Source organism: Pantherophis guttatus, chromosome 2 (genome assembly GCF_059756535.1).
Source record: "Pantherophis guttatus breed Tessera chromosome 2, ASM5975653v1, whole genome shotgun sequence".
NCBI classification, from domain to species: Eukaryota; Metazoa; Chordata; class Lepidosauria; order Squamata; family Colubridae; genus Pantherophis; species Pantherophis guttatus.
In genome coordinates, this window is record NC_142064.1 from 146,500,333 (window position 1) to 146,522,526 (window position 22,194).

The 22,194-nt window shown below is 44.2% G+C and overlaps 1 protein-coding gene across 3 annotated transcripts; it reads left to right on the forward strand.

The window, feature by feature from the left end:
* Positions 1–4,182: 4,182 nt before the first annotated feature.
* On the forward strand, positions 4,183–20,976 carry LOC117662879 (transmembrane protein 198-like). 3 transcript variants are annotated; one of them, XM_034412577.3, is made up of 5 exons: positions 4,183–4,927; positions 9,779–10,022; positions 12,528–13,103; positions 15,156–15,304; positions 19,066–20,976. In XM_034412577.3, exons 2-5 carry the CDS (start codon positions 9,836–9,838, stop codon positions 19,210–19,212), a joined length of 1,059 nt encoding a protein of 352 aa, XP_034268468.2. In that variant the 5' UTR covers positions 4,183–4,927; positions 9,779–9,835; the 3' UTR covers positions 19,213–20,976. The 3 variants fall into 3 exon arrangements, with proteins under 3 accessions (XP_034268468.2, XP_034268469.2, XP_034268470.2); XM_034412578.3 differs by having other exon boundaries at positions 4,543–5,359; XM_034412579.3 differs by lacking the exon at positions 4,183–4,927 and adding an exon at positions 5,257–5,913.
* Positions 20,977–22,194: the final 1,218 nt, after the last annotated feature.

The following is a 22,194-nucleotide window of genomic DNA, read 5'->3' on the forward strand; positions in this document are numbered from 1 at the left end:
TATGGTTTCTCATCACCGCCAGGGGTGGGTTCTACTTACCTTTACTAATGGTTCGCAACGGAAGCGCGCACACACACTTCTGCGCATGCACAGATTGTCAGTTATGACGTCCGGATGGGTGGGCGGAGCCTCCCGCTGCTTTTACTACTGGTTCTAAAGAACGGGACAAACCGGGAGCAACCCACCACTGATCACCACCCAGAGAATTCATAAAAGCGATTACAGCCATCATAAGCCATCTCACATCCCTGGGAATACATGTGTAGACCTATTTGGATGACCTCTTTATCTAATGCCCATTGAACAAGGGAAGGATATATGGATCACAGTGCAGAATCTCAGGTATCTAGGGTTCTTGGTCAAGAAAGAGGAAAGCATCCTTCAACCAGTACATAACTTACAATACCTGGGCATAATTCTGGTCCCAGCAAGGTTTTTGATTTTGCTATCAAAGGTGTAAAATGAGACCATCCTATAATTAATTGCACTAGTTCAATGGACCAACCAATTGGAACTCAGGACTTGCCAGTCCCTGGGATCAGATAATTGACTGAAGGAATTGTATACTATGGTGGCACTTGCTTCATTGAACACCCCTCCCCTTCTGGAACCAAATACTGTAGTCTGTGATTCCAGATTCTCAGTCCCAATATACTGTAGTTGAATGGTCAGACACATAAGGATTGTAATTTCCAAAATTCCTAGCCAGCAACTCTCTTCCTCCATGCTGGGTGAGGATTCTGGGTATAAACAACTGGAAGATCAAGGCTGAAGAAGCTGCCAGATAAAACCAAGGTACCATTCACTGATGCTTTAAGCAGGATGCCCACCTGAACTCTATATGGAAACACAAATCTCATATGGTTCTCTTCCTTGTCGTAGAGAAAATTCAGAACCCCCAACCCCAATAGTCTGATCAGCTGCACCAGAAGGAAATAAGAGTGGCAGCAGAGAGCTGATCGTGGATGATCCAGCTCCTGTGGGACAAACTCTCCTCCAAGGATCATGTGCCAGTGTTAAAACTGTGAGCCTTGGGTGAGAGTGGCTTCCCACACAAAGCCTTCTCTGTTTCTAAAGCTCATGCTGGAAAGAATCCAATTTGCTTCAGAGGAAGGCAAGGGTAGAGGAGACTTGCAGAAGCTTTTAGCGTTTGGACATTTTAACCCTCTCACAAGGGAGGCTGTGGGAAATGAAAAGCCTTGCCTTGGCTGTAGTGGAGCCGGTAATGAGAAGCCCAGAGGTAAAAACCAATAAAAGGGCTTCTAAGAAAGTTTGAAATAAAGCAATTTGTGGTTGCTCCTCTTATGGAGCAGAGTCTACCAATCCAGACAGAGAGATCTGCAAAAGTAGTGATCTGGCATCAGACCCCCAGAAAGCCCATGGCTAGCTGCCAAGGCTTCATCCCAGTTGAATTTCATTTCACTTGTCTGAATTTCCAGAATCAATCTGTAAACATTATTGGGTTGGCACGCTGCATTAAGACATCACAGTAGTGTTCACAAATTATCCTAAGCCATATTTTGCTTGACATTGCTTCACATTTCATGTTAATCCAGTTTGGTGGATTTGCATAAGAACTAAGCTATAAACAAGTATTTGCAAACTACAAGACACAGGAACAAGCAAAGCCCTTAAATTATAAAGTAGCATATCACGTGGTTTCAGCCAGTAGAATTGGTTTGGTTTGACCTCTTAGCATGTTGTATGAACACTTCACTCAAGCACTCAATGAGTGGATGGCATATAAATTTAATAAATAAATAAACCCAACCATTGTACTTCAGTCAGCAAAGCCTTGGCTAAGTTTTAACAAGAAACTAAGTCAAAATGTGCCGTGCTTGTTAGTGGCTCTGCATGACGCAAAATCTCTGCCAGTGAAGTGTGTAAACCTTCACGTGTTACGTGGACCCAGCCAACTGTGGCTTATTCAGTAATTTTCCAGGTGCAAGTAACCAGGAACAGGAGTTCAGTTCAAAATTCTTCAAGTTTATTCCATGCTACCTATACACAAGAACCTAATCTACTAACGGTGGAGGCAAATTGCTTCTAGATAAGAGTCAATGGACTTCAAGGTAGACTGGATAAGGGTCTCTTGAGGGAGTGGAGAGATTCCAGACCAATGACACATTTGACCCCACCCTCTGAATCAGCCTGGTCATCTCCTACATAAATAATAGTTAAGCCATTGTTCCCCTTTCCTTCAATTAGCAAAGCATATTTCCTTTCAGCACACATTTGGTTTTCATAGCATTCCAAAGACTGCAGAGAAACTTTTACTCCTCCTCCATGTCGGTTATTGTTCTTTTCCTAAAATCTCTAACTATGCATTGCTTGTCCAGAAACAGGAATCAAATTTTTCCAAACTTTGGCAATCAGTACATAAAGTATTTTTTGTTAGCAAGAATCAAGCGGTGAAATGTGGCCATAGAAGCAACTCAGAAAAGGTGAGAAAATCTCACTGGCAGGACAGCCTGGCCAATCTCAGAAGTTGCAGCAACATTATCAACCTGTTCCTGCGTTAGGCATGGAAGGTGAAAATCAGAGCAGGGAATCAGCTCTACAAAAGTGAAATGTGGAGACAAAAGTTGAGTGATATCTCTCAGCAGGGTGGGCTTCTAAGCTGTGAAAAGCCAAGCCAGAATGATTTGTTTAGGCTCTCCTGCAGTGAGAGGAGCTTAGAAGCTAAATTTGCTTGGCTTCAGGGATGACTGGGACCACCTGCTCTTGTACACTCTCTTTACTGTTAATGGAATGGCTCTTTATTCTATTAAAGGCTCTAGGACACCGGTGTCAAACTTGTCGTGTCACTTGCCATCATGTGATGTTTTGTGACGTTTTCCCCCTTTGTGGAGCTGGGGTGGGCGTGGCCTGTGCATCTGGCCTGCGGGCCGCCACTTTGATTCCTGCCCTAGGACATGGAGCAAGCATGGGCTTCCCCCGATCCCAAGGTCAAGGGAATAGCCCAGCAAGAATGACCAGGAGTTAGGTGGTGTCTCCCTTTCCCTACACCTTGTCTCTGAGTTACTATGGAACTCAGTAGGATATTTACTAGAAAGTACCTTGAATATTTTCTTACGCTGGTCCAGCAGCCACTGGTCCTTCTCTGTACTATTTGTATGTCCTTGTGAAAAGTTTAGGACTGAATTGGAAAAGGATGAGCTCTTTTTGAATCATGTACATGTAGTCCTCGACTTACGACCACAACCGACTCCAAAATTTCCATTGCTAAGCATGACAGTTGTGAAGGGAGTTTTGCCCCATTTTATAACCTTTCTTGCCACAGTGGTTAAGTGAATCGCTGCAGTTGTTAAGTGAATCATTTGGTCATTAAGCCAATCAGGCTTCCCCCCCCCCCCAATTGACTTTGCTTGTCAGAAGCCGGCTGGGAAGGTTGTAAATGTTGATCACATGACCCTGGGACAGTACAACTGTCATAAATACATGCCAGCTGCCAAGCGTCTCAATTTTGATCACATGACCATGGGGATGCTGTGATGGTGGTAAATGTGAAAACGGTCATAAGTTACTTTTTTCAGTGCCACTGTAACTTCGAACGGTCATTAAATGAATGGTTGTAAGTCGAGGACCACCTGTAGTCACTGTGGCCACCTTTGCATTTGATGAACAGACGCAGGAGACCTAAACCTGGGGTCGCCAACCATGGCAACTTTAAGATTTAAGACTTGTGGACTTCAACTCCCAGAATTCCTCAGCCAGCTTTGCTGGCTGAGGAATTCTGGGAGTTGAAGTCCACAAGCTTTGCTGGCTGAGGAATTCTGGGAGTTGAAGTCCACAAGTTTTAAAGTTGCCATAGTTGGAGACCCCTGACCTAAATAGTCCTTTGGGTTCCACCTCTGAAAAAGAAGATTGCGGGCTGATGAAGCATGTGCAGAGGTCCATCTAAAGGGGGCCAATATCCCCTTTAAACAGCAGGCCAGAGGTATTGGGGTTCCCCCTCCCAGCAATAGAATCCCCGCATCCTCCATCTCCGGCCTCTCCCGTCCTGCGTCGGAGGCTGCCTCTTGCCTCGAGGCACCTGCTCCGACAGCTGGTCAGCTCCCGAAGGCCGAGCCCGGCCGCATTCCTGGAGCCGAGGCCGGATGCAGCAGAGCCGTCGGGCTGAGCTCTCTCTCTCTCTCTCCCGTTCGAGGGCGGAGATTCTTCCACAAGACTCTGGCTGGAGTGCCGAGGGAAGCCCGCAGCTGCGGTGAGCGGCCAGGCATCCCTTTGCTCCCAACTCCAGGAAAGCAACGACGCCGAGCGCCTAGGGGGAAAAGTTAGCAAGCCCCGCTTTCCCCACCGCTTTTGCAACGCCGCCGTCGCCGCAGCAGCAAGCTCCCCTCCTCGCACGCAAATCACGCCCGGCTTTAAATCGCGCCTTTCTTTTGCAAAAACAATCGAGCGATTCTCTCCGGCTGGAAGGAACCACCTCGGTCGCCGAGGGGTGTGCCCGGCTGGCTTCGGGGCGCCCTTTCCCCAACCGTTGCTTCCCCGGATCGCTCCCAAGAAGCGGCTCCCCCCCCACCCCGCAAGAGCAGAGATAGGCTGAGCCAGGCTCCGGCTCCTTTCCTCCCCAGGAATCAGAAGGAGGCGCCGAACCCCTCGCTTTCCACCCCCCCCTCGAAGCCACTTTCCACCCACACCCCCCCCGCCAACTTTTCCGCTGGCCCCTCCTTCCCGCCTCGTGAGGTCACTTTTCAGCTGTCGAGGCCAAGGCTTCTTTCGCTGAGTTTGCCACGGGAGGGGGAGGGGGGGCGGCTAAGGAGGGGGGGGGGACACACACATATTTTCGACCCTCCGGGGAAAGGCTCGTTCTTTTCTTTTCGGCCGATCTCGGAGTCTCCGGCAGAGGTGGAGTCTGGGGGGGATGTTGCTTTTGCGGAGCGATCGTGGCTGTGCACGGTGGTGGGAACCTTTCCCCAGACTGGTAAGTTTTAGCCCCTTTCACCCCATCCCCAACTTTTGTTGTGCTGGGTTTCCATCGATGTGGACGCGAGTTCGGATGGCCGTTGATCAACCTGATCGGCGATCCCTTCCCTCTTCGCTGTCCTGCCAGGGACCGGGTTTCTCTTTGGGGGTTGCTTGTTTGGAGGAGAGAAGGAGTTCGGGGGGGGGAGGGGGAGGGTTTTTGCATCATCCTCCGGAGGTTGTGAGCGGGGGGGGGGGTCTTTTGCCAAGTTGGACTTGGACACGTGACTGGAGGAAAGAGGAGGAGGAGGAGGGGGGGTCTTTCCAAGAGGTGGAGGGCTCGGATTTGAGCCTGCCAAGCGGTGGAAGGAGCTTCTCCTGGACTCGGCGGAAAAGCGTTCTTCGAGTTAAACTTTTAAAAGGAACCAAAGGCGTGTTTTTAAAACGAACAGTAAGAAACGTTCTCTTAATAATAAATAATGCAGTTTGTAACGTGGCTACGGTAACGGTTGCTTTGCAAAAGGTCCTCCGCGTCTTTTTTTTTTAACAGAACTTCGCTGCACACCCTAAACAGTTGCGAATTGCTTACTAATCCATCCCTTCCCAGCCTCCCAGCTGTTTCTTTTCCTCCCTGGCTGCGCGTTAAGGGAGCCGAGTGGCGTTTTTTTTAAAAGGGATGCTGGACTCTTTGATTCCAGAAGGGAGAGATGTCATTAAAAACTCAGCGCCCTCCTATTCCTATTTGGGATAGGAGCCGCGGGCGGAGAAAAGGAGACCTCTGAGTCTGCAGATGGTTTTTGTTTACAAGCACATGAAGCCCAGCAGCCAAAATAAGAGGACCCATTTGGTTAAGATGCAGGTCGAAACGTGGCACATGTGTGTTTCCCCAGGCCTCCTATTTGAAAGTTCCCCAAAAGGAGGATGGATGGGTGTGAGATAGTGCCTTCCAGCTCAAAGGTCTCTCTTAGAAGTTTAAATACTGACTTAATAAACTGAGGCTCCTAGGTAAGAATCACAGATAATCTCATGCTTCCTATACTTTCAGACTGTCTTCTTCCTCATTCAATAAACTTTAATATTTTGCTATCTACACATGGATTCGGAGGTGCTTGCTTCCCTGGAAGGAAAAATGTTTGATTTGTGGGACCAATTGCTTAAAACTTATTTTGTGTAAAACTTACCCTCTGTCAGGCTTGGGGTAATCTTGAAGACTTTAAGAAATCCTTTCCTTGCATGATTATGGATAGATATTTGTGGAGAAAAAGTAATTTGCTATGGTTCTATATGAAATATATGAGCCCTAAAACTTCAGAACTAGCCTTAGTTATTTGATTATCTTGCACAGGAGAAGTTATTCTAAGCCTAAGAGCCTCCTCGTAAATGCATTTCTGAGGGAGTGGGTTGTTTTAAAAATTGATAAATAAATCTCTCTCTCTCTCTCTTTTTTTTTTTTGCTTTTCCCTGCTTGCCCTCCCCTCCCCCAAAAGTCTGATGCCATACTTTACAGAGCATTTTTATTTACAAAAGTGCGGCTGAAGTAGGATTAGGGTATCTTTATATAACCCTCTCAAAAGTTCCCTCAACTCCTGTGCTGAAAATGGATGTTTGTCTGAACTGATTGTTTGAGCAGTGTCAGAAATGCTAAAAATGGAAAGTAAATAGTTAAGTAAAAGTGAAGCTGTCGGCTGAAAAGGCTGAGTTAGAAGTAGAGATGATCCTGCAGGGAAATAAGGGAATGTATTAGGGTCCTGTGGCGCTGTAGTATGCTGGATTATGGACATCTTAATTACAGGGTGTCTTAAATTGCTTACATTTCCTTGCCTTGCTCCCTTCTCTAAATAAGACCCATCTGAACAATGGTGGATACCGTCCTCCCCCCCTGAAGCTGGGAAGAGAGCCCAGAAGTTCTGGCTCCCACTTTTACCTTCTGCTCCAATTAACAAAGCTTCCCCTTTTCCTGACAGAGCTGGGAATAGGACTCCGAACTTCTGGCTGATGACCAGATTTCAATAGCCGTTGAATTTAAATGTCCTTATAAACTTCCACGGGGATGAGAGGAGAGATTCCAGTTTGAATGCATAAAGGTTGGCTCGGATTTGCTGCGATCCTTGCCAGATTTGGTTAGAGGGCTGCAGAGTGGGGCGTTTTGTCATAACTAGCTGGGGTGGGGAGATTATTCACGCTTGCATCACGGGGACCATTTAACTCTTGGGCAATGAAAGTAAGAAGGGAAGGATTTGGGAATTGGTGGGGGGATGAAGAAATAAGGTGGTTAGGCCCATGTGAACCTAGGTCCTAGGAGAAGTCACACTGGACTAGACCAAATGGTCTATCTAGCTCAACACTTTCCTTTGGTGACAGGGACCCTCTCCCACCTTGTGTCTTTCATGCCTTAGGACAGGGGTGTCAAACTGGATTTCTTCAAGGGCAGGATCAGCATTTTAGTTCTCTGCTGGCTGCCCCCCCCGCACCCTGTTTTCAGCCTGGATGGCCTCCTGCAGCACACGCCACCCCCTCCCCATTTTGCCTGCCAGAGGCACCATGGGGCTGATCCTTTGCTATTTCCAGCCTAGCCCCGCGGGTCAGTTTTAAGTACCCCACGGGCCGGATCTGGCCTGCGGGCCTTGAGTTTGACACCCCTGCCTTAGGATATAGGATCCTGGGTTCCCAGCGACTTTTGCTGGAGGTAGTCCTCAACTTAAGATCACAGCTGAGTCCAAAGTTTCCATTGCTAAGCCAGACAGTTGTTAAAGAGAGTTTTGCCCCCTACTTTACAACCTTTCTTGCCATAGTTATTAAGTGAATCATTGCAGTTCTAAAGTTAGTAACATGGTTGTTAAGTGAATCTGGCTTCCCCATTGACTTCGCTTGTCAGAAGGTCACAAAAGGTGATCAAAAGGCCTCAGGAAACTGCATCCATCATAAATATGAGTCAGTCATATTTATATTCACATTATATTCATACGCCAAGCATCTGGATTTTGATTATGTGACCACAGGGGATAGATACTGCAATGGTCGTAAGTCTGAAAAATGGTCAGAAGTCACTTTTTAAATCATGGTTTTAACTTTGAACAGTCACTAAATAAACTCTTGTAAATCGAGGACTAACTATGAGCTGCAGTGCTTGGGAATTCCAGAAACACAAGCATGAAGGACTGCTGCATTTGGGCAACACTCTGAAGAAAGAAAGCTAGATAATTTGTCATCAATGTTTGCTGGAGAATTGACATTTAACTAAACCTCAGCATAAAAGTTTTGGTGTCATTTTATTTGTTTCTTTAAAATATTTTTATAAATGTGGTAGGAGCCTTGGTAGTACAATGGTCTAAAGCACCCTGTTATTAAGACCAGCTGCCTGCAATTACTGCAGGTTCGAATCTCGCCAGGCTCAAGGTTGACTCAGGCTTCCATCCTTTCTAAGGTAGGTAAATTGAGGACCCAGTTGTGGGGGCAATAAGCTGACTTTGTATAAATATACAAAAGGATGAAGGCTATTGCTGAGCGCATTGTAAACCGCCCTGAGTCTCCGGAGAAGGGCGGCATATAAATCAAATTAAAAAATAAAAAATAAAAAAAAATGTCTTCCAGCGAACTCTAGGTAGCTTCCAGTTCTGGATATTTTGACATTTCTGTGTTTCCTTTGTTATGTTTCAGTGTTATCCTCTCCTTTTTTAAAAAAAAACCAGCTACCAATCCCAAGCAGAGCTGTATTAGGGATATAAAGAAGCCATACTCTTATCTCCCTCTGCCCCAGACATCCCTCATTTGTAGAGCTGTTGTCCAATACCCTGACCGGGGATAGGGAGAGGAAAGTGGCAAAGAAACATGACATACAGCTGCCTTGGGGTTAGTCAGAGATGGGAAGAACCAGCATTAAGAATAATATCAAGTGCCTCATGCCAAGGCAGTTGCTTGTGGCTTCATCATATCCATTTCACCCTTTTGACATGTTGTCAGATAAATAGCAAAATCCCTACAGTGGAAATTCCAGATGCGCCCAGCATCTTTGCTTCCCCTGAGTACTTCTAGGACTGTCAGAGGCACTGGGCAGAAAGAATGATGGACACAGCAGGAAACACATCCTAGAGCAAGGACCTCACCAAAATTCAGAGGGTCCACTTCCTGTGATTATTGTCAAATGATGGGTGGGGTGAAAATATCACCAATCTTTAGGCTCAGCAGGTTGCAGGACACCAAAAGAGAAAGGGAGACAGTGATGAGGCAGGCAGGACAGGGCTTAGGGGCATCTTTAAAGATAAGCCTCAGCCTCACATTCAGGTTTTCTTGAAAGCTTAACCTGAACAAACTCAAGGAAGTTTGGGGCTGGGTTCACACACCAAGCTAAGTTAATACAGGTAGTCTTTGACTTACGACTGCAATTAAGCCCCAAGTTTATGTTACTAAGCAAGACAGTTGTTAAGTGAGTTTTGCTCCATTTTACAACCTCTCTTGCCAAAGTTAAGCAAATCACTGCAGTTGTTAAGTTAGTAACACGGTTGTTAAGCGAATCTGGCTTCTGCGCTGACATTACTTGTAGGTTGCAAAAGGTGATCCCATAACCCTGAGATACTGCAACCATCATAAATAGTTGCCAAGTGTCCAAATTTTAATTATGTGACCACAAGGATGCTGCAATGGTCATGTGAAAAATGATCATAATTTTTTTTCACTGCTGCTGTAACTTTGAACAGCCTCTAAATAAATGGTTGTTTTATGTCGAGCACTACATTACAAATTAAATTTACAATGGTGTAACATAATATGTCAGCCAGGTCTTGGTCCTAATTGTGCAACTTTGGGAAGAGGAGTTTGGTGGATTTGAGCCCTCTAGGATTCTCTTCCCTCCCTAACAAAATTCTCTCTCTAGGCTGCTTTTTCCATTTGGATGGCTCTGGCAAGCTGAGCTGTTTCCTGGCTCTTGAGCATGGATCCGACCTTGCTGCTACCGGTTGCTGTTACTCTTGACCCCCGGGGTTTTAATCAAGGGACAGCAGAGCCCACTGAGCCCGTCTTGGACCCTTGCAGTCTCCTTTCAGAAAGGCACTATGAAGTGGTGCCCTGCGTGGTTTGTGCTCTCTGCTGCATTTTTGGAGTGGCTTACTGCTGTTTTGGTGAGTAGAGGGGAAGGGGGCATTTTTGTTGCAAGCTCCTTTGCCACCTGCTCCTTAAATGATCCCCAGCTCCTCTTTCTTAGCCGCTCCCCCTTGGGTAATAAGGATTGCAAGCAGTGGTGAAATCCAAATTTTTTTATTACCGGTTCTGTGGGCGTGGCTTGGTGGGCATGGTGTGGCTTGGTGGGCGTGGCAGGGGAAGGATACTGCAAAATCTCCATTCCCACCCCACTCCTGGGGGAAGGATACTGCAAAATCCCCATTCCCTCCCCACTCCTGGGGGAAGGATATTGCAAAATCTCCATTCCCACCCTACTCTGGGGCCAGCCAGAGGTGGCATTTGCTGGTTCTCTGAACTACTCAAAATTTCCGCTACCAGTTCTCCAGAACCTGTCAGAACCTGCTGGATTTCACCCCTGATTGCATGGTTCAAACAAATACCTCTCTGTAGAGCAGGAGGGCAGACGGTTTGCATGGTGCTTCCAACAGGGAAAGTGTACATTTTCCTGTTGACTGAAACTTTTCTTTTATACATAGAAGCTCCAGCTGGATGTGTAATGCTTGGCTGTGTTGTGCAGCTCCAGGTTCAAAACAGTTCAAGAATTACAATTTTTGGAGCATTATTTTCATATTCTTGAAATGTACACATTATTACAAGTAATTGGCAAAATATTTTACCTAGCTTATCAGATAGATGGGTTGGGCATCAGATATTTAACCACAGCTTGGAAGATGACAAAGCAAAAATACTGTTTCCAGTGTTCATGTATTATAGTTTCCAATCACTGAAATTATTCTTACCTGCCCTGCCATTGAACCTGTGAGTCTATGTTAGCAGAGTTGCTACCTGATTTCCATACCTGTTAGGACAACTCCCAGAATTCCCAGCAAGCATCACAAACAGCTGGGGAAGGAGTCTAAGGTTGTGCTTTTTCAGGCTGATTTCATGTCTTGCTCTCATAAGGAAGGGAAGCTTTAGGCTATGTCTTTAGGCTGTATGCCAAAATTTAGTGAAATGGAGTCTGTTTTGCAGTTTCTGAAAGTTTTTGTTGAATTTTGTTGAAAAGTAACTGTGGGGTTGTTGGTGCTCTCTGAGCTTGGTTGTTTTCTTGCAATTGTTTTATAGCCCAGCTAAGTAACATCATCAGTGCTAGAACAAACTGCACTTCCTTCTAGCACTGATGATGTTACCTAGTTTGGTCATGAAACATTTGCAAGAAAAAAAATCAAGCTCTGAGAGCACCAAGGACCCCACAGTTCAACCCTTAGCTACAAATATTCTCTTTTGTTGGTGTGGAAGACCTACTATGTTGCTTTTCAGTGTGCCCCGTATCCACCTTGAAAGGAGGGGTGCATTGTCTCACCAAGAAACCAGAAGAAGAGGGGGAACAACTAATTCTTTACCGCTCAGAAAATGGTCATGAGAAGTTGTAGTTAGATACAAGTACATGGGAATGGGTGCAGATTAGTTAGTGTAGCAAACTGAAGTGAAGCAAGAACGCCACAGAATGGACTGGGGTAGAAGAGGTAGCCTTTATTTGATTTTTCCATAAATTTCCAGTAAATTTTATAATAAATGAAAATAAAGATAGTAGGGAAATGGAAAAGGGGGAAAAGAGAATTGTGGGGTAGGGGAAAAAGAAGAACGAAGTGTTCACATCCAACTTTTTTCAGTGCAATAGAATAAAATTAATAGGGTTCAGCTTCAACTTTTTACTTTTACATACTTAGTTTACTAGTCATTCCTATAACAACAGAATTACATAATCAGCAAATCCCAAAAATCATTTATTTTTTTCTGTCCCAAGCACCAAGTTGTGAAGGCGTTTCCAAGCATAGTAGAAACAAAACTAGATGTTTTCGTTCATTAAAGCAGTAAATTTGACCACCTCTGCAAGCTACATCTGTTTTTCCATCCTTTCTTCCATTGTGAGGATTGGAGGTAATTCTCACCTTGAAGAAAAACAAAACCATCTTTTTTTTAAAAAAAAAAAAAAATCTGTTCTGGGTGCTAGTAGTTCATTTGGAGTGCATAGTGAGAGCAAAATATTGTCTTTTATTCTTATTCTCTAGACCTATAACACAGAAAAGAATCACTAAAACAAGGCTGTTGTTTTAAAGTCATCCATTACATTTTCCCCTTTTCAACCCATGCTAAATAACCAAGCTCCCGTGAGCACAGTGTCCTTCGTGTCTTTCAAATAACATCAAGTTCCAAATAATGTAATAATAGTAGCAGTAGTCCAAATAGTAGTAATAATGATAGCGGCAAGTCCACATTGCAAATTGCATGAAACCTTTGTTCTAAATAATTATGGCAAAAAGGCCGTTAAAAAAAAACGAGCTGATTTCTCTGGCCATTTTTCTTCCTATTGAGAATTAACTGAACCATCGTGAGTATTTGAACATAATGTTTCTTCAGTTGCCCTCTTAACCTGCCCTCCTGTTCATAAAATGTGTGTTCACTTGCCTTGGTAGTCTTATTTCCTTCTTTCCTGTCAATAGGGTATCGGTGTTTCAAGGCCATCATGTTTCTCTCTGGTCTCCTCTTCGGCTCCGCTGTGATCTTTCTGCTTTGCTATAAGGAGCGTATCTTGGACACCCAGCTCAGCTTGGAGGTCAGCGCTGGCATTGCCCTGGGCATAGGAGTCTTGTGCGGCTTGGTTACTATGCTGGTGCACTCCGTGGGGTTGTTTCTGACAGGGCTTCTGCTTGGCTTGCTGGTGGCCACTGCTGGGCTGGTAGCCACCGAGCCTTTCTACAAACTGCCCAACGGGTGGGTCCCTGCCGGGGCCTTGCTGGGTTTGTCCCTCTTAGGTGCTGTCTTGGCACTGCGCTGGCAGAAGGTCCTCACGGTAATCTCCACAGCCGTGTTTGGGGCTGCCGTTCTGACTCTCTGCTTGGACTACGCGGTGGAGAACCTGGCTTTGGGCCACCATGTCTATGACCGCCTGCGTCTGGCCCCTTCCTCCCTGCTCTGCTGGTGCGGCTGGGCAGTACTGGCTACGTGGCCTGCCCTTGCCTTGATGGGCATCCTGCTGCAGTGGAAAGTGACCGCTGAAGGCTTCTCCCACACAGACGGTGAGTGGAAATCTTGGATCTGACTGAAGGAGTAGGCCTAGTTGAATATCGACCTCCTAGGGCAATGATGGCTAACCTTTTTACCTTCGCGTGCCAAAAGCGGGGGGAGTGGGGGGGTCGCACACATGCATGCCCACACCCATAATTCAATGCACCCGTGCTCCCCCTGCTTTTGGCATGCGATGGCACGGTGGGCCCGGTAGACCCGTTTTTTGCCCTCCCCAGGCTCCAGAGGCTTTCTTGGAGCCGGGGAGGGCAAAAAGGACCTCCCCACCCCCCAGAGGCTGGAAACGGCCCATTTCCTGAATTCCGGTGGGACCAGAAGGCCTGTTTTTCACCCTCCCCAGGCTCCAGAGTCTGTCTAGGAGCCTGGGGAGGGCGAAAACGGCCTCCCCCCTCCCCCCCCGGTGGCCCTCCAGAGGCCGGAAAGAGCCAGTTACCCGACTTCTGGTGGGCCTGGAAGGCCCAAAAATCAGCATGCACACTGGAGCTGAGCTCCAGATATGCCCACAGATATGGCTCCACATGCCACCTGTGGCACACGTGCCATAGGTTCGCCATCACGGTCCTAGTAAGTAACAGAGCGTCTCGTTTTTTTCTTGCTGTCCTTTCCTCTTTTGCCCCTGAATATACCCCTCCGCCTATACAGGTAGTCCTTGACTTACAACCACAATTGAACCCCAAATTTCGATTGCTAAGCGAAACATTTGTTAAGTGAGCTTTGCCCCATTTTACGAGCTTCCTTGCCACCGTTGTTAAGCGAATCACTGCAGTTGTTAAATTAGTAACACGGTCGTTAAGTGAATCTGGCTTCTCCATTGACTTCGCTTGTCAGAAGGTTGCAAAAGGAGATCACATGACCCCAGGAGACTGCAGGCATCATAAATATGAGTCAGTTGCCAAGCGTCTGAATTTTGGTCATGTGGCCGTGGGAATGCTGCAATGGTCATAAGTGTGAAAAGTGGTCATAAGTCGCTTTTTAACTTAATGTTGTAACTTTGAATGGTCACTAAATGAACTGTTGTTAGTCGACTACCTTTATATTTGTATGTATATATTTATATATATATATATATATATTTTTATATTTTATGTATACATACAGTATATTTATGGCTTGTCATACATACCTACAGTACCTGCGGCTCTTCGGTCACACTATGCAAATATGATATTCTATAATGCACTCATAGTTTGTTATTTGGCCCTTGCCCATGATATACAGTAACAAAAGTGAAATTAGTACAAATAGTCCTCGAATTACAACCATTCATTTAGTGATCGTTCAAAGTTACAAAGACACTGTAAAAAAAGACTTGCGACCATTTTTCACACTTACGACCGTTGCAGCATCCTCATGGACATGTGATCAAAATTCAGATGCTTGGCAACTGGCGCATATTTATGACAGTTGCAGTGTCCCAGGGTCATGGAATCACCATTTGTAACCTTCCCAGCCGGCTTCTGACAAGCAAAGTCAATGGGAGAAGCCAATGACCGCATTATTCACTTAACTGCAATGATTCACTTGAGTGTGGCAAGAAAGGTTGCAAAATGGGAGAAAACTCACTTAACAACGCTCTTGCTTAGCAATAAAAACTTTGAGCTCAATTCTGGTCGTAAGTTGAGGATGACCTGTAAGTGCATGCATAGGGGAAGATTCTGTAAAGATTTTGAGGTTAACACTGCGGTATTGTGGGGAGAGAAAGGTGAAATTGATATGTAGCTAATTGGAGGAGGGTCCGAAGAAATTGCTTCTGCCTTTTCTCCTGATCTATAAGGAAGATCAGGAGATTTTTAGGAATTTTATGTAGCATAATAACAAAAGAACAGATATTTTTAGCCTTTCTGCTCTTGAAAGAGATGGAGGATGGAAGGAGTAGGAGACAAGACAAATTCCAGAACTTATAAGTCAGAGGCCTTAGTCTGAATCAAAGCTTCTCTTCCAAGTGATCTTTTTCTCCCAGAATGGGGCTGGGCTAGGCTGGTTCCGTGTGGGATTTTAAGCTAAGTCTCCATCATCCAGTCTTACGTCTCTTTTCTGTGGCCCAGTGGTCCTGAATCGGCGCCAGAAACAATTGCAACTCTTACGGATTCGACAGCGGGAAGCCAAAAAGAGGCAGTGCCAAGCTCCACAGGAAGGCTCCTACCGGCACAAGGCCAGTGCCATCAAACGCTGTGCCGGAGATGTCCTCGCACCAGTGAGTAGCTGCGGCCAGTGGCTCCTCCACCCCTTCATCCCTGAGCTTCTAGGAACCCAATCCCACCATCTCAGCCAATGGAGCCTCCCAAACTTTCTCCAAAATGGCTTTGGGGTGCCAAAAATGATAACGGTGAACAATTTTTGTGCCTGTTTGGGAATCCCTTTCCTATGAAGAGTTGCTTGGCTCCTTCTTCATTGTCTTTGCAGCCCCTGAGGATCTACTTTCTTGCCTAGATTTTTATTTCATTTTTCCTATTTGTGCTTCAATGTGCCCTCCGTATATACAGATACATATTCATATATTCATTCATTTATTTATTTATTTATTTATTTATTTATTTATTTATTTATTTATTTATTTATTATTGAATTTATATACCGCCCTTCTCCCGAAGGACTCAGGGCGGTGTACAGCCAAAGTAAAAAAAACATAGATACAAACATTAAAATACAGTTAAAAAGATATATATGCGTTTGGCCCCGTAATTAAAAGAACAATAACAAACCTATTAAAAACATTTTAAAAAGTGTTAAGCCAGCCCGGCTTGCTGAAAAAGAAAGGTCTTCAGGGCACGGCGGAAGGCACCGAGGTCATGAATTCTTCGTATCTCTGGGGGCAGTTGATTCCAGAGGGCAAGTGCCCCCACAGAGAAGGCCCTCCCCCTGGGGGCCACCAGTCTACATTGTTTGGCCGATGGCACCCTGAGGAGGCCCTCTCTGTGGGAGCGCACAGGTTGGTGGGAGGCCATTGGTAGCAGCAGGCGGTCTCGAAGATATCCAGGTCCTATGCCATGGAGCACTTTAAAGGTGATAACCAACACCTTGAAGCGCACCCGGAAGACCACTGGGAGCCAGTGCAGCTCACACAGGAGAGGTGTTATGTGAGAGTGCCATGCAGCTCCCGTAACTACCCGCGTGGCTGCATTCTGGACCAGTTGAAGTCTCCGGGTGCTCTTCAAGGGGAGCCCCATGTAGAGAGCATTACCGTAGTCCAGGCGAGAGGTGTATGCATGCATATACACACACAGCTTTATGCAGAAGCTAATTTAATTGATAACTGTCTTGCACCCATGTTTTATTATTAGCAGCATAAAATATATAAAAAGCATTCCATATTTTCATTCATTTTATGCTGATATAATAAGACATGGGGGCTGGCTTTCAAGTATGACATAAGGAAAATATTCCTGATTTGAAGTGCAGCAAATTGGCTCTTAAATAATTTGTCAGTCAAGAGGGTTAATGTGCAAGATAGCTATTTTACCATCAAGTGTTTCGTAGGGAGAAAACATTTCTTTCCTTCTTTGACCCAAGGGCCTATGAATGGGAGGGTCTCTGTTCTCTTCATTCTGGGAAAATTGCCATCCGAGAGCACCAAAGGATTCCTGGCTATGCCCAGAGGACCTTCTGAATAGATTGATTAAATTCTCTCCTTGCTTGATTGGAAATCTATCACCAATGCAATATAGTAATATTTGGATTCATAATGGAATCTTAAGAGTTAGAAGAGCCAAAAAGACTCCGTCTGTTTAAAACTGCAAAACCTTTGTCTCTCATTCATATGTTTTGGGCAATGTGAGCCACCCAGACTAATGAGGAACCAGACTACCAAATTTTGAAATAAATAAACAGGCAATTGGTTGTAATACAGTCATATTAGAAGCATATTCCGCCACTCAGTGTCTAATCTCAGTTTAGATCCGTCTGAGATTGATGGTGACCGCCACATGCAATGCGTGGCAATGCGTGGCAAGAAAAAATTCTGACTTTTGTATTTTGTACTCAGGAGGTACTGGACTTCCCTGTTTTATTTAGCATTTGGGTGTTTATTGAATACTGAATTTTGGGACAGATCCCGGAATCAGATACAAAGAAACCAATTTTAAAACTTTAGGGCAATGTTCCGTAACCTGGCTTTCTCCATATGAATTGTGGTTTGGGGAGGATAGTAGTGAAAGTCCAATACAGGTAGTCCTTCACTTACAACAGTTTGCTTAGTGACCATTCAAAGTTACAACGGCCCTGAAAAAAGTGACTTATGACCATTTTCCACACTTATGACCATTGCAGCATCCCCATGGTCATGTGATTAATATTCGGATACAACTGACTCATTTATGAGAGTTGCAGTGTCCTGGGGTCATGTGATCACATTTTTGTGACCTGACGAGCAAAGTCAATGGGGAAGCCAGATTCACTTAACAACCATGTTACTAATTTAACAACTGCAGTGATTCACTTAACAAATGTGGCAAGAAAAGTCATAAAATGGGGTAAAGCTCACTTAACAAATTTCTCGCTTAGCAACATAAAACTGGGCTCAATTGTGGTCCTAAGTTGAGGACTACCTGTACAACTGGGGAAGTACCAGGATGGGAAGCCATCTTCATGGCAGAGGGAAGTCAGGATCCCTGATAGTTGGAAGTGACCACTTCAGTATGGTTCTTTTCTAAAGATTTGATCTGTGATACAGATGATTTTGTAGCTGTTTTTTATATGTAAAGTTTGTAGGAAAGAGGTGCCCTAGCTGAAAATGCAGGAACTTATATAGTACTATTTTATTTATTTTATTTTTTAGATATTTAACTCACCTTTATTACTTTATGAGTAACTCAAGGTGGCAAACATACACAATATTCCTTCTTCCTCCTATTTTTCCCACAACAACCCTGAGAGATAGGTTAGACTGAAAAAGAGGGACTGGCCCGAAATCACCCAACTGATTTTTCATGCAGGACTAAAACTCAGAGTCTCCTGGAAGGCCAGCATCTTAGACTACACCAAACTCGCTCTTGTTGCAACAATATAAATTTAATAAACAGACAAACAAATAATGAACAGCATTAAAAGAACGAAAAGCCCTCTGAATGACCTTGGGCAGTCCCTTTTTCTCAGTCCAACCTCCCTCAAAGGAAGGTTGGAGGAGGAGGAAGGTGTATTGTGTATAATATGTTTGCCACCTTGAATACTTATAAATCAACAATGGCAGGATAAAAATCTAATAATAAATAAAGTAAAGATAAGTCCTTGACTTACAACCATTTGTTTATTGACTGAAGTTATAGCAGCACTGAAAAAAGTCACAACTGTTGCAACAGCCCCATGATCACATGATCAACAGGCTTGGCAACTGGTTCATATTTATGACAGTTGCCATAATGAAACAAGCAAAATGTTAAAAAGTTATGATATTTATGTAGTTCCTTACCAAGCACATCTAAATTACATTAAACTAACCAAAATATCATTACAATCCCCAAGGCATGTCACAACGTTTGAGCACCCCTAATTCAATTTGGAAATCGAAAGTTGAAAAATTTTGACACGCCCTATAAAATGCAATATCCCTGGGTCATATGATCCCCTTTTGAGACCATCTGACAAGGAAAGTCAAAGGGGAAGCCGAATTCACTTAACAACCATGTTACTAACTTAACAACTGCAGTGATTCGCATAACAACTGTGGCAAGAAAGGTCGTAAAATGGGGCAAAAGTCACTTAGCAGCAGAAATTTTGGGCTCGATTGTGGTCGTAAGTCGAGGACTACCTGTAACCACGTTGTCCATCCTCTTGTTTTGCCTTCGTAGGTCCTTCCTCACATCAAAAGTGGCTAGAGTGAGGTGCTTTAAAAAATGTGAGCGAGTTCCTAATGCGACACCCTCCACACCCCTGCCGTAACCACTTATTGAAGAGAATGCATGATTTCCCTTTCCCCTGAGGTAATTTCATAATCTCTCATTTCCCGCTTGCTCCCCAAAGAGTTACATCCAGAGCCTGCGTGATCGTCAGCACTTGGGAACCGGCACCTCTTTGAGCAACCTCAGCACAAGCGCTCATACTACGGTGGATCTGGATTATGACTCGGGATCTACCGTCCCCCTCACCATGCCACAAGGTTGCCTCTGAAGGATGCATGGGTATGTGTGTGTTTGTGATGTTGCTGCGTTGTCTTCCTCCCCTTCTGCTTTTAGCAGAGCCAGAGCACAAGCCGGCCCAGGGTTCTGAATACGTTCTCTCCTGTCTGCAAACATCTTTGGGTAGCCCACTATATTTTTTTTTAAAAGATTGCTTTTCAAGTATTCAAACCAGATGGGTCTGTCTCCTCTCCTCTCTTTGGGAAGGGCTATGGCTGACTTAAATGAGGAGAGAAACGATTTAAGGAACACACATTAATGTATTTCCACTTTATCGATGAAGGCAGTTTTCTTGAGAAGATCTTGACAGCTTCCTCCAAATTTTGCCGGAATAAATGGATTAATGTCTTGTCACCATCTCTGAAGCGGATTTTGTCTCTCTCTCAATGCTAAGCCATAGCTGGATCCTTCTCTGGATTGAGAAGGCTATCTGCTCTACTTTGCAGCAAATCTGAAGCAAGCATCTCTTGGCCTCGATAAACTGCCCTTTGTAGAAACTTAACTCAGGGGTAAAATACAACCATAATGGTAGCTTACAATGGTTTGTTGCAATAGAAACGCATGGCATACATGTTCTGATTTGTGGCGCTTCTCCTTCAAGATGTTGCCATTTTCTTGTATGTGCCGTACGAGAGATTTATTGTATTTAGTTTATCCTTTCTCTAAGGGCAATTAAGGTTGTTTGTCTCAAGAAGGGAAAGCTGCTCCTTCTGTCTTCTCCTTAATCTAAGATCCAAGATGGACCCTTCAAAGCCATAGTTGGACATTCACCCTTGCCATAATTATGGTCACCTGTGGTGCCCGGAATAGTCTATAAAGGTCCCCAGCAATTTCAAAATGTAATACTGCATTAACAAAAAAAAATTAAGTATTCACAAGATGTCAGCTTTCTCATTGAAATCTATTTGACCTTAAGGTTATGACTGAAATTATTTGGGACGCTCTCATTGATTGCACAAGATCATATGCCAGAAATCACCTCTTGAAGATTGTTATCTCTAGCCAACAGGAAGAGTAGCAACATTCTTACTAGTCCAATCTTTCCATATTTCCTCCACAGACATGAACTTGCCATAATATCTATCTTACTGAATGGAAGGGGAATGGCACGATCATGTCTCTGGAGAGAATGGTCTTCTGTGGTCCTTCAGATATTGGGTTTTGATCTAAATCACCATTGAAAACCTTTATAATGGTTGTGGTCCGTCATCTGGAGAGCCACAGGTTTCTTAATCTCTGTTGTGGTAAAGTCTGACCAGCAAGGTTATAAAATTTATGGGCGGAGCTTATATTTGCAGAACAGGCCACCTTCATGAGATGTTCACCTTCACTAAGTTGGTGATGATGTCTAGAAATCAGCTGGGATGTAGCAAGAAAGTGATTGCACTTCCTCCTCTCTTGTAACCCACAAAGGAATGAATGCCAAATAAAACTGTTATTATTATTTGGAGTGCCTTTTCTAGCATGTATAGAGCCATACACGCTTCGGAATGATTCCGAATTTAACTTGACAATGGTGCTTTTACGAACATGTACATAAGGATTAAAAATAAAAAGAGCCCTAACCTTTGAACTCATAACTGGTTAAGCTAACTCACCTGATTTTCAAATCCTGATTTTTTTTAAAATCCAAATTCACTCTGTGTGCATAGGTTCAAATCCTGTTCAAGAAACCTTTTTGTTATTGTGATTGTTTCCTATGAAATGTTTGTTACTGTTTTATAACTGTTCCTGTTTATAAAACTTAACACAAATACACTTATGTTATGCAGTTTGTCTCCTTCACATCAGTTCTTGGTGTGTGTGTGTGTGTGTGTGTGTGAAGTAAGCTCATGTTTTGGAGGTCCCTACACAGACAAAAAGTTCTCACTGTTTCCACCCATCTCTGGTTTTCAGAAGGGGGAAATGTGCTGCTAAAATCTGCTAAAGCTTTGATCATCCTGGTGTCTCCTGGGACAACTGCAGCAAATGTCTTATTTTAAAAAAATACAATATAAGAAGGGCAGGACAAAGAGGCTACTTCTGCAGAGTTAAATAGGAATCTGTAGCTAAACTTCTGTACTTCATCTGCCTTTCTCCACTAATATTCAAGTGAATGGATGAAAGGAAGTGTTTGCAGCTCGTAACACCTGCCTTATGTTGTACATCCCACTCAAAGCAGCATCTGGCTTTGGTCTTCATTGAATCTCAATACTCCATATGGAGTTCTCTTCGATCCCTCATTCAGCTCCTACTGGCACTGTTATATTAAAAAAACATTATTAACTTTTTTTTTTACTGGTAGTTCCCCATTTCCACAGTGCCACTCAGCTTTATCACTGTCATGCACAGAGGCTGTTCCATAGGAAGGTAAATAATTGGACAGTCTTAAACCAATTGACAGGGGGAAGCAGAATAGGAAATCAAGGGAACTTGAAAGATGTCACCATATGGAGGGGTTCTGAATGAAATGCCATCTGGACCCACGAGACTCTTGGGCCTTGGATTCCCCTGATAAGACAGAGGAGCTGATTCAATTGAAGTATTGTGGGATATTTAAATGGCTACCCTTTGCTTTCATAAAAGGCCCTCGGGATAAACAATATTTTTTCATATGTTGATTTAACTACTCTGAAACTACTCCAGTCTTGTCTTCTGTCTGAATTGTGATATGGAACCATGCTCAATTTTACATTGCTGATTCTAACTTCCCCAATCATCCTGAGTTTTCCCTTCTCCTTGTTTTGGGGAATTGCTGCTAAGAGAACATGTGTGTGTGTGTGCATGTATACAGGTTGTCCTCCACTTACAGCAGTTCATTTAGTGACTGTTCAAAGTTACAATAGCTCTGAAAAATGTGACATGACTGTTTTTTACAGTTACAACCTTTGCAATAATCAAAATTCAGATGCTTGGCAACTGGATCATACTTATGACCATTGCTGTGTCCCAAGGTCATGTGATCACTTTTTGTGACCTTCTGACAAGCAAGGTC

Bases quoted from the DNA above. Each gene is read 5' to 3' on its own strand.
- LOC117662879 (XM_034412577.3), top strand. From the start codon at position 9,836: ATGGATCCGACCTTGCTGCTACCGGTTGCTGTTACTCTTGACCCCCGG. The intron at 10,023-12,527 runs GTGAGTAGAGGG...TCCTGTCAATAG, and splicing joins AGTGGCTTACTGCTGTTTTG to GGTATCGGTGTTTCAAGGCC. The intron at 15,305-19,065 runs GTGAGTAGCTGC...TGCTCCCCAAAG, and splicing joins CCGGAGATGTCCTCGCACCA to AGTTACATCCAGAGCCTGCG.